An 11965-nucleotide genomic window follows, 5' to 3' on the forward strand; every position below is an offset into this window, starting at 1 on the left:
CCCACTCCTATGCAGGTGATTTAAGTACAGAGGTCATTCACGTCGACCAATCGATTTACGCACGATGCAGAGGAGAGTCTTGTTTATCGTACGGATTAAACATACTGCAACTATTTGTTGTCACAGTTATCGAACAAAAAGTAGATACGGCGAATATATATGACGAGAACGCCTGCACAGGAAAACGAAAAAATATCACGGTGTGGAGGATTAGAAAATTAGAAAAGAAACAGTTGCTTCGACAACGTAACGTTCGAACGATCGTGTCAGTGACACACGAGGATCATCGTACGATGAAGGATGATAAAGAAGTGGTACGTTACCGTCTCGGAACCGGCGGCGGTTACCAATTCCTGCAGAGCTCTCACCGACAGAGCTTGTTCTATTACGAATACGCATTGCGACAGGTCAGGTGGTATGTTCTGCAATTGTAAATAAAATGGTCAATATTAAATTTCTACATTTATTTGGCTCAATTTTGTCAGCAATCGTAACGAAATACAACAATCGAATTAATTAAAAATTCTACCTTGTCTGCGATATTCTCGAGGAAACAGTGTCGATTACCAAATCCCTCAGCTGCGAGGCAAACCCTTTCACCAGTTGCGGTACAGGACAGACATACCATGTCCTCCTACAATTTCGATTCATCGTTGAATTCAATTTTTCTTTTATCATTTTTCGTCTAATTATCCGAAACACGAAACAGTACTAGCAAACGCTGATCTGTTTTTAATTTCCATGGCATCGTGTACATACTATAATATATACAACAATGTTATATACATTTTGATGATATTTCGTTGCAATAATGTAATTTTCGAAATTCTCAGTTTTCGAAATAACTAATATATAGTACTAACAAACGCCGATCTGTCTTTAATTCCCGTAGCATTGCATAATTGTTATATAATAGAAACTTTGATAATTCTTTTGAAATAACGCGGTCTTCGAAATGTTCATTTATTTAATAAATATATAAAAAATGGTAACGTAGTGAGAGAAAGAGGTGTTGTGTTTAAAAAATGATTCATTGATGCATTAGAAACACGAGAACCAACGACGACCTTTGCGAAACGCTAAAATATGATGTGAGCCAAACGGCAGATGTTACGCACAGTGCCAGAACCAATTTGGACTGTCTCAGGAATGTTCGACGCTGGTTTTATACAAGCATACTGGGAAACGCTTCTCAAGACTTTCAAAGCGAATTGTCAGGGAAACGATTTCACTGTTTTTACTACGCAAGCCTTGCTTAAGCGTTACTTAAGAGGCAGGAGTGGTAGTATTCTTCGGTATAAGACAGTGGCTTCGACTGAGTCATATCTCACGCGAATGAGTTTTATCATGCAATTCCGCCAATGTACAACGCAATTCGGCGAAAATATACAGACAAGAATTTTCGAAGTAGTTCTAACTTGATTAAACAATCTGTACTATATATTTGAAATAAAACAGTGACGCGACACGCCGGTGCGCTTAGGATTGCATTCTTTAACAACAGTATTGAAATTATCGACGATTAAAATATAAAACTTCTGCTGAGGAACTTGAAAACAGAAATATATGAAAATATATAATGCAAACTTTTATCCATATATTTTACGACAAATCATTCAAATACTCAAAATTTATCGTTGCAAATGTAGAAAATTTCTACGGCAAGGTATACGAACTGGTCATATCGAATACTTTGATAATTTTGAAGTAAATATAGCGATAGTATTTTTAAAGCGGCAGATTACGGTCGTGGACAGATTTAGAGTTTCGAACGGATGTGAATGATCGATTCTAATTCGCCCGTGCGTTTCAAATTAGCGTCTTGGAGCAAATTCGACGGCCCGTGGAAACTTTTTACGCTCGATAACGCAATTAAACAGTCGCTCTTTATCACTGCGATCGACGACCAATGGTGCAATATGCTAACACAATTATTTCTATCGTCAACGACGACCTGTCATGGCGCGTCGTATCGCTCGCAAAAATTCCGTGTTGTTCCTCCATATAAAATTCGTACGCGCGACGTCAAGAGTAACGGCAGTTCTGCTTCGTTACTTTACATATTTTTCACGCAGATAAAAGGAGCACGCATATCCAAACGCAACGCGTACGACACGAACGCCGTCATGGCGTATTATAAGAAAAACGTGTTCGAGGGTGAATTAACATAACGTGTTACCGGGTTATACGAAAAGGCACGCAAGTCTCATCTGGCCGTCGAGTATATTTGCGATTCAGGCCTGCCAACACCTTTGCAAATTTGTCTAACGACAACGTTGATGGCGTTTCGCATTTTAATTATTATTTTAGCTGTTCGTTAGCAATTTCTGATAAAATGTAAGGATCACCGATGGCTGATTACAAGTTTCAATCGTGATTTCTCGTGGTATTTCATTCGAATATTGCTGCGCGAATAATTAATAGACAAACATCTTTGCAAATTTATTTAATGAGAATATCGACGATGTTCTCTGCCTCAATTTCTATTTCGATTGTTCGTTGAATAATTTCCGGTAGAATCAATAAATTACGGACAACAATATAGGAATTTTGGTCGCTTACGATCTATGTATAATCACGACTTTTCTCGGTGTTCCATTCAATTATGGAGAATGAAGCAATCGAACACGGATAATGAATCAAATAAACCAATTATTTCCGCTCTCCGCGACATCAACCGCGATCGAACCTGCAACGTGTTGCAAGCGCGGGTCAAGGATTGGTTTATATTTTAGTGTTCAACAATTGGGCGTGATTTTATTCTAACGTGTAATAGATGTATATCAAATCCATTTATGACATCGTACCAAGAATCGTACTTCAATCGTATAGGTATAATTTCACAGTTTAAAAGGAACAAACGTTTCGATTCGAACGATTACGTCGTTAATTGCCGATCGATATCTTCATTGTATAGCGAGGTACTTTCAGCACTTTCCAAACTACTCGTATCGGCTACTTGGCCCGTGGTTGTGTACGAAACCGACGAGCAATTGTTACGAATCGTTAATGATACGTTCTTTGCGTTCTCGTACGCAAGCACTCGCTGAAACGAAGCACGTTATTAACTCGGACGGTCGCTTTTCGACGTGGAATCTTTAATGAAGAGATACCTACACAAGCTGTATTGATCATACGGAACAATGCAACGTCGATTGCTAAAATTAACTGTCACGACGCTCTTAAAGAAGAGAGTTGACAGTCTAGAAGTGGCTCGTCCGCTAGACGCATGGCATATTTAAACGGTCCAATTTAGTATTAATTTTAATTAGCCAGCATCGTCTATTTGTCGCCACTCGTGCCGTTAGCGACGAGTGAATGTAAGCGAATCGTAAAAGTGTGCACGATAATTTTGAGGGGCGCTCTACGATGCCAATAGCTGTTGACTTAATTAACGATCATTACATACAAGTCAGCGGATCGTGCGCGATGACATGACTTTTTTTTAGCCATCTTTATATTTCTCGAGACATCTCAACATTCTCGAACGTTTTCATTGGACGGATACCGCCAAAGATAACATCCATGCGATTCTACGTACGTCCGATATATTTTCGTAAAATTACGTTAAACGATTTATACCAGTTTCTGAAATTGAAAACGGCGCAAGGAAGAGAAAGAAAAGAGAGAAAACACTGGAGAATGAAATTACGCTCCTATTTCCGTCCTTTCTCGAAGCGGGGTAAAATTGATTTACGTCGGACTCGTTCTCGTGCCAAGCAAGGCTAGCGATAATTTCGAAAAGATTATGTATATTTGTCTTCGTTAAACTGGATGAACGAATGCGTCGTTATAAATTTCGTTTAATCGCATTAATCGGCTCTCGATAAAGTAAACGGGACGTGAAACGATGAGACGATGGTTTTACTGGGATTAATAACAAAGATAGAAATTATCGATTTGCGTGTCGATGATAAACGAAACGTTCGGTTATAATCAGCTCCATCGTATTAATGCTCGATTCACGTATAACACTATCGATTCTTCTGTTCCTATCTAAGCGAATCTAGCCGATGAAAGCTTCAAATGTTTTCAACCGTTTGGACATTTCAGGTTTCGGCCACACATAATCAAATTTTCAAGTAAAGCTTAATAATAACGGCACAGCAATAGAACATGGATCGACCATTCGATTATGAAAATCCTAATGACGACAGGTGAGACACGTTCGATCCTATAAACTAGGCTAGAATCGTGTTTAAAATCATTTATCTCTGAATCGACACGATCGTTCCTCTAAAACGAGGTTGGCTTTCCTATAACTAGATCGGTCTCGATTAAATTTCGTCGTGAATCCAACGATAAACTTGTTTCTCGCACGATTTCCTAATCAACGAATCGGCAATCCCATATAGTTGAACTCAACTTCAAAGGATCAAAGAAATATTAAATATATTATTTTCTCGTTTGAGACAATCGATTTGTGACACGTCGCACACCAGCCAAAAACATATGACAACCATATAACGTTGCATGCCCCTAAACATTTTCTTTCTTTCTTCTTTTTTTTTTTTTTTTTTTATTTAGCCGATACATATTTACTAAAATGCAGTATATTTTATCAGTGAAAAACGTGAAATTCGGTGGCGATCGATAACATTGTTTCTCTTCGAATAAATATATCCGGTTATGCTTCCCAGTCACGAACGCCACTTACACTCGTTTAACACTTTGGATGGGGATATGCGATATCGTGTAATTTCATTAGCACGTAATTTCCTTCGATTCGTTTAATCAAACGCATCTCGTACCTTGGAAACACGACAAAGAAAAGTAATTAGTGTCGGTTATAGCGGTCCATGTTTCAAAAGACCTCTGGTTTAAGGTATTTCTTCGTGGCATAGTAATTTCCTTGGAGACCTTGGAACTTGGACGACCACTTTTACGGATGCGCGATTCTTCAAAGATTCCCCCGTGCAACTTCTGGGTCACGAGTAGTTTCCACGAACGATCCTCTTAACGATATTTCGAATTAAAAGCAATTCTCAACGCTATTTTACGAATTAGATGTTATTTGGTCTTCTTTTTGAGGCAAAACATTTTAGGTTCGTAACGGGGTAAGCGTTCTCACTAGTAAACGATATTCGCGACATGGAAGATAGTTCGCGAACAACGCTTGCAAAATATTCGCAAGCATTTCACGATCGCTTTATGATCACTTTACGATTTTCGTGCGAATATTACTCGTAATAAACTCATGAATAGTTCTTTAAAGCTACAAAAATGTGTCATGTACCAATCGTGATCGATAGGAGCTTCGACGTAGACCGAGGATTTTCATGCTTTTCATAAATAAATATATCCCAGTTCACCACAACTCAGTAACAATAAGATCGATATGTCTTGCATGTAGAACTATCTTTGGATAATAAAGGCTTTATGGTATGTATCACTGATCGAAAACCGCCGATACAGGCGTTTCAGAGAATTATGTTTCATGAACATATTCGCCAACTCCTAAAGATTTAAAGGCAGCAATTTCAACGTTGTTCGTTCTCTTGATAGAAATGTAACGCAACAGACTGTTCATCAAGAACCGAATCCAGCCGTGGATAACCCAGTTGTTGAAAGGGGAAGTAGAAGAGGATGTCGCAGGCGTTCCCGAAGAAGAAGAAGGAAGTCCAAATGCGTCTGCAAGCCTCGTAGAAGGCTGATTCTATCGTCTAATCCTTTCATCATCTTCTATTTGGAAATGTACTTCAAAACGCCTGGGAAACGCGTGACGACAGTGGCTCGCGAGGCTGGTAAAAAGTGGTGTTCCATGTCGGAAAGTTCAAAGCGAAAGTACTACAAGCTCGCAGAAAGGGTGAGGCGACGATGCTCCTCGCGGCGGAGGAGATAGCTTGCGATACGATGCACGAAGTGTCTGATTTACTTCGTATCCGTGATATCATTCTGATGATAGGATAAGAGAATACCCGGAAGAAAGCTTGAACGCTCTCACGTAACAAAGTGACGCGTATTCCAAAGCAAGAAACGGCCGTTTGAAACGCGAAACGCGTGCAACCTGCAGAAGTCGTATTATCGTAAAATCGAGGCATCGTATCGAAATTCGAATCATGGAATTCGTGTTCGAAAAACGAGATCGAGCGTATATACATTCGCACTGAAACATACTTTGTACTTTGTGGAACGAATGTACAGGTTTTTTATACGTAGAAAAGGCCAGAACGTTGCGCAACGACGGCGTGTTGCAGAAAATGGAAAAGGCAAATAACAGAGGAAGGGAGAAACACGGAGGAAGAAAAAAAAATCGATGGACACGCGTGTCGGTGTTGTTGGTCGGCGATATTCCCCGATAAGAGGACCGCGTGCATCAGAGAGATATATTTTTACTAAAGGCGGGTATTAAAGAGTCGAGCATCGAGCGCGTGCAGCTTACGGAAGCTCAAGGCTGTAGCTACCCTCTCGGTCACTATGTTACTGCCTGATCCTTGCGGGTTGAACGAGGTCAAGGTCGTTCGACACGAGAACTTTAAGTGCTTCCACGATTCATTGAATTCCTCCCCCCCCCTGTGCTCGTCCTTTGCAACGGAAAATCGCGATTTTATGCAAGACAACAGCACCGTAAACACCGCTCACACCGCGAATGCTAACTTTAAACGCCTTTTAAGCGGATTTACCCGACGTCACCTACTCGCTTGCCATCTAATTGCGTTCGAGCCTGAACGATATCCGACCTTCTACGATGTCGCGTTCTTTCTTCGCCGAGTCCAATCCTTCAATAACATCGCGCGCTTTTCGACCGCTCCCACGTGATGATCCGAGCTAGTCGAAGACTTTTCTGCGCGCGACTTTTACGTGAAAATATCGCGTAATCGTTTAATGTCCATCGAACGTTTCTCTCGTTGGATCAGCGTTTGCAGGGTACCAAACTATAATACAACAAAAAAGAAAAAAAAGGAAAAAAAAACGTTCCTTTGATAATAAAGGTCCATGTCACGCTCAACTGTTAAATTGCTCTTTGGAATCGTAAGATAAATCGCTAGAAAAATTTTCCTATTGCGTTATCAATTTTTAATGTAGTAACGGATAAATATTTGACTCACCGTACGGAGGAAGGATACGTCATCCTGCTCGGAGCCACCCTCGCTGTCAGCCATCCCGTCGGTACGTTTTCACGTAGCCTGACGCCGAGCTCAGTTCACCTCTCCCTCGCGTTATTTTTCTCGGTCGTGGTCTGGCCTGGTTCTCCGCGACGCACGTCCACCGTCTCCAGCCTCGTAGTCAATAGGGTGCGGATGAACGGTCACACGCGGTCACAATTCGACATGGTTCGCCTTTCCGGTGGCACACACACGGCTGCCGGTGCGGAACGTTTACGCGCTGGCCGACGATGTCCACCAGCACCACCAGCACGGTGTCGACGACGTCCTAACCTCCGATAGCGTACCAATGATCAGCCACTACTGGCCGGAGAGTGGCTCGCGTGAACCTCGGCAACCCCTGCGCAAGCGCCCGTTTCCTTCAATCAAATTCCGCATGCTCGAAATTCCGTCGTAATGAAAACGATACCCCGTATACACCACCCCTTGTTGCTGTTTTTCTTTTATGTCAGGACAGTCTGCTCATTTCGGTGATTTAAGTGGGTTAAAAGGGGCTAGTAGTTTGGGAATTCCCTATATCTCCAGCAGTCTTGATCGACTCGATAGATTTCACGAATTTATCGAGTTCCGGAATCTTGGAAGTTTAGAGACGTGGAATGTTTCAGACGTCCTTAGGATGGGAAAGATCGCGAAATATTTTTGAAATTCATTAGCAATTTACCGGAAGGTTTGACTGGGTTTACAATTGATACAGCGAATGCACGAATCGTGTCTAAGCTGCAAGATCCTTCGTATTTCGTCGAAAATATTAATTAGGTTACCCCGTTACTCGAAAAGAAGTCAGAAACAGGGGAAATTGTATTGCGTCCTACGCACTGATTTAAACGATCAAAGTTGGGAGGAAAGCGCAGAAGGTAGAAGTTGGCTGAGCGAGAAGGGGAGGCTGCCTGGATCTTACCGCGTTTAATTGAATTGGGAAAGTAGAGAAGTAATTATCGTGCCCTAGAACATTTCTACCTGGTGCATTTTGAAACTAGATACACACATTATTATTTATTATTATTATTTAGCAAATATCGTAATGCATCGCAGATCGTTTGGTCTATTATTTTTCCAATGAATCATCCATGCGCTATTAATCTTCGCTTATCATTTCTATACACGATCACTGCTAATTGCGGCGTTGATTACGGTAGCGTTGCTATCATTGTTGTTAACGGTATTATCGGTTTTACTATTTACGTAATTGTAGTGACGATGCGTAAACGTGCGTCAATTAAACGGAGAAAACTTCCATCAACGAAGTCCGTATATTTAGATATAAATCCAACGGGTGACAGGTTTAAGTAAAAATAGTTTAGAGCAACTGTTCCACCCCCTCCCTTCCCCCCGTATTACTTCCGGTACAATTTAAGGTATAACGATCTGACGTCTCACTTGGAACAAATTCCTTTGCCATTGCACTCTTCCATTCTAATAACCGCGTCAAATTTATAAACCAACATACACACGCGACACGTAAGACCAAACATAAAATGGTTACGAGTAATCCGTGGAAATCCAATTTGCGCACGAATCGGAATAAATCCAATTTCGTGTGAACCCTTCGATCAAGTTTGAAGCAGTTCTTCATCCTCGACCGATATTCGTTCCCGAATATCAATCGAACAAATCGAATTTAATTACTCGGTTAATTAAACGATATCATCGACGATAACAAACGCGATGGTGGACGACGTTGACGCGACCAGACACACGCTTCGAATCGGACCTGTTTCATTCTCGCGTCTATTTCCAGCAACCGGCAGAAATAGATGCATTTACCACACGGTGAAACGTGCGAGGGATCCGTGTGAGCTTGGCCGTGCCTCTACTCGAATTAGAAATGGCAACATGTTAATCGAAGGTTAAGGATATCGCGACGATGTTAGCGAGTCGCGAGACGCGATCCCGAGAGGAATCGTCGAGAGTGCGTACGAACGACCGCCGATAAATCAGCGACGCGTTGCCACGAATTGGCAACGAATCAGCATAAATTAATATTGTCCTAGTGCTAAATATTTCTTTGAACAATTCTTACGGAGCAGCAGCGAGAAAATATACCTTGTTACCGAGATGGGAGCGTGTGAACGAATTCGTGCGAGTGTTTCGCAATTTTGGAAATTCGCTGCCAGAATATACACGAGCTACGTGGAAGATCAGCATCGTCGCGTGCATCTAAACGGAATATACCTATCTCTGTGCGCGATCGATCACTTCGATCGAGCAATCGAGCGTTTCATCCACCGATGTAGGAAACATCGTCGCGAAAGAAAAAGGTAAGAGAAAAGCTGGCCGTACGTATCTGTAATTAAAACAGGCACAAACTTTCGAGAAAGCTGCCTGTGGCGCGTATCGCGCCCACTCGTACGCAGCCACGCATACGCTTCTCCATGCGTACAGTATGCAAATGCATCGAGGTCGATCGGTCTGCCGAGTACCCGCAATGCAACCGGTAATTCACGCCGCATTACTTTCAAACTGCACGCCTTTTTTTCAGCCACTTCACTGTATCGCGAAACAGACGAATCGATCAGAAACCAAAACTGCCCTCGAAGTTTCACCTCGAGAATCGAAAGGGAAAACCGTAAAGAAACTTCCTTTTACACTATACACCAAAAACAAAAAAAAAACGATAACACTCACTCTTGTCTGAAATCGATTTGCGGATCGACCTGGATCGAGCCAGGGATTAATTCGGTCGAACGATTCAGGATGGCTGGATCGTTCGTTTTCTTGGTCGGGCCCCACCGACGAAATTCGTATCGAGGCTCGAGCGGTTCTGCCGGAGCACGATGCCGAGCGGAATGAAGCGAGCGAACGAGCTAGCGGCGCTCTCCGGCTATTTTCAGCCTCGAGCCGAGCCCGCGTTGCCTCTCCTCACGCTACGCGTCGCCGTTCCTCCGCGTTGCACGCAAAACACACCGTGTTGCTGTCGCTTCTCGCAACGACGGTGTCTTGCCTCGTCGTTCGAACGAATTACGAGCAAGTTCGATAATAAACAGGTTCGTCAAAGGATCTTAAAAAGATAACGAAACTACCCTAAACAGATATTTAAACTAGTAGATATTATTTCGCGTATGACTCGTTTCTATACTTTTGGATGTCTCGTTTCGTGTTCTCGGAGTATATTTTATGTGCGTGTCAGAGAAACGTATGACTAACGTCGGTACAAGGAACGGCTGTTATTTATTATTGCAACATATGTAATTACAAGTTTCATTGAGTCGATGTTACAATTTTGCAATTGCCTCGTCGCTGTTGGCAATGTTTGCCAAATTCTCCTGTATCGAGAAATAGACTTGATTCAAGCGTACAGAGAATTCCGACAGTGGTCAGACGAAGCGTTTTCCATGAAATTACCCTTATAACGCACCACCGACAGAGAGTAAATTCTGGTGTATTGATCGCACTTGGTTGTTCCCGGCTGTTGGTATTCGTTCGCGTCTCGTCAGCGGGTCTGCAGTGAATAAAGTAGAATAGTATTTTTTTAGCAGGATATATTTTTTAACGATTGCGTGACGTTAGATGGCGAGATTATCTAACGTTGTACTGTTTTTCTTTTTTTTTATTTTGAGTGGCTATTGTTTAGAAAGTATGTAAAAAGATTTTTCTGAAATTTATTTCTTACGATACTATTTTTTCGTCCATTGTTATTACCTACTTCACGTCGATAAAAATTAACGCGCGACGAACGTTAACAAGTTATAGATAGAAATTCAGAGCGATACAACGATATATCTTAACTTATGTTGACTACGATCTACGCGATCGAGATAGACGCTAGATCCGCGATAAATCTTCTACCCCTGTTTGTTTTATACGACCTCGGTGCTGAGCTACTGGTTGATTGACTTGCTTTGATCGATGGTTATCGCAGATTTATTGCTCGATAGAAGAGAACTTGTTAAAATTCTCACCGTGCGATAAATTCTTCCTGCACGATGTGAATTCGGTAGAAAGAAAAAAGAAAAAAAGGAAGAAAGGAGAGTATAACGAAAGGTAACAGCGTGTATCGATGTTGACTATAGAAATTTCGTATAAAATAGAATTCACCGAGGTGTCACGCGATACGATTCACGGCTCTATGGTGTTACGCAGGAAAGCATGTGTCATTCCTTACACTGCACTTCGTCCTCTTTGCGTGTACCTTAAAATACAACTATAGAGAAGCATCGAAGTAATCGAACGACGATATAACATTATTTCTATATTTGGAGCTTCACGGAAGGGTGTCTCTATAAATCACAGAGAAATCTCCCTTAGGACTCAAATTAAACAAACCTCAACCAAAATGGCATCCGCTCGAAGAAAGCACGATCCACGAAGACTCAAAATGTCAGTATCCAACCGTAAAATATCGTTGACAAATGGTCGGTTCTTGGCCTTCTCGCGATTCTTCTCCGACCGGAGAGCAATAAGCCGCGCGTCAAACGCGAGGAATTATTGACTTTATCTGTCCCTATCCTAGCGCCCCTCTTTATATCGTGTAGCGCGGCAAATACGCGGTGGCTTTTTATCGAATATGGCAAACTTACCTAGACAATAAATCGCCTTAACCTGACCCGAGTGATCCCTTTATTGCCGGGCCCTTCGAAACGAGGGAAGGTTTGGCCCGCTCACTCTTTCGTGCTTCTTCGCGCAAATAAATTTGCACCGGCCGACCTGTACGCGTTGGAATCTGCCGGGGGAGCGTAATTTATTTTCACCCGTCTGCACCGAAGGCAATTGCATCATTTATATACGGACGCCGGACCGCTAAGGGTGGAAATTTGAAATTAAAACCCTGCCGAGCCGCAGCAACGATGGAAACTTTTGTTACGAGGTGTTCGACATTTCTCGCGATTTCAAATTGAAAGTGTATAAGAAATTGAGCGGAT

General features: G+C 42.0%; 2 protein-coding genes across 10 annotated transcripts in view; one reads left to right on the forward strand and one right to left on the reverse strand.

The window, feature by feature from the left end:
- Positions 1-9877, reverse strand: part of RyR (Ryanodine receptor) — a 42863-nt gene extending 32986 nt beyond the window's left edge. For 8 of the 9 annotated variants that reach the window (XM_076619615.1, XM_033335958.2, XM_076619614.1 and 5 more), the window contains exons 1-4: positions 9732-9876; positions 7050-7446; positions 530-634; positions 324-422 (exon numbers count right to left, since the gene is read on the reverse strand). In XM_076619615.1, coding sequence (XP_076475730.1) covers positions 324-422; positions 530-634; positions 7050-7103 — 258 coding nt within the window. In that variant the 5' untranslated portion in view covers positions 7104-7446; positions 9732-9876. Of the gene's footprint in view, positions 1-323; positions 423-529; positions 635-7049; positions 7447-9731 lie in introns of all 9 variants that reach the window. The other variant, XM_076619612.1, reaches the window with a different exon arrangement.
- On the forward strand, positions 3916-5988 carry LOC117157715 (uncharacterized). Its single transcript, XM_033335961.2, has 2 exons — positions 3916-4157; positions 5506-5988. Exons 1-2 carry the CDS (start codon positions 4117-4119, stop codon positions 5840-5842), a joined length of 378 nt encoding a protein of 125 aa, XP_033191852.1. The 5' UTR covers positions 3916-4116; the 3' UTR covers positions 5843-5988.
- Positions 9878-11965: the final 2088 nt, after the last annotated feature.

Source organism: Bombus vancouverensis, chromosome 6, assembly GCF_051014615.1.
Source record: "Bombus vancouverensis nearcticus chromosome 6, iyBomVanc1_principal, whole genome shotgun sequence".
In the NCBI taxonomy this organism is placed as follows: domain Eukaryota; kingdom Metazoa; phylum Arthropoda; class Insecta; order Hymenoptera; family Apidae; genus Bombus; species Bombus vancouverensis.

What these genes read in the sequence shown, in the direction of transcription:
- LOC117157715 (XM_033335961.2), top strand. Translation starts at nt 4,117, where the DNA reads ATGGATCGACCATTCGATTATGAAAATCCTAATGACGACAG. An exon ending in GAAAATCCTAATGACGACAG is followed by an intron (nt 4,158 to 5,505) that starts GTGAGACACGTT and finishes TTCTCTTGATAG; the next exon opens with AAATGTAACGCAACAGACTG.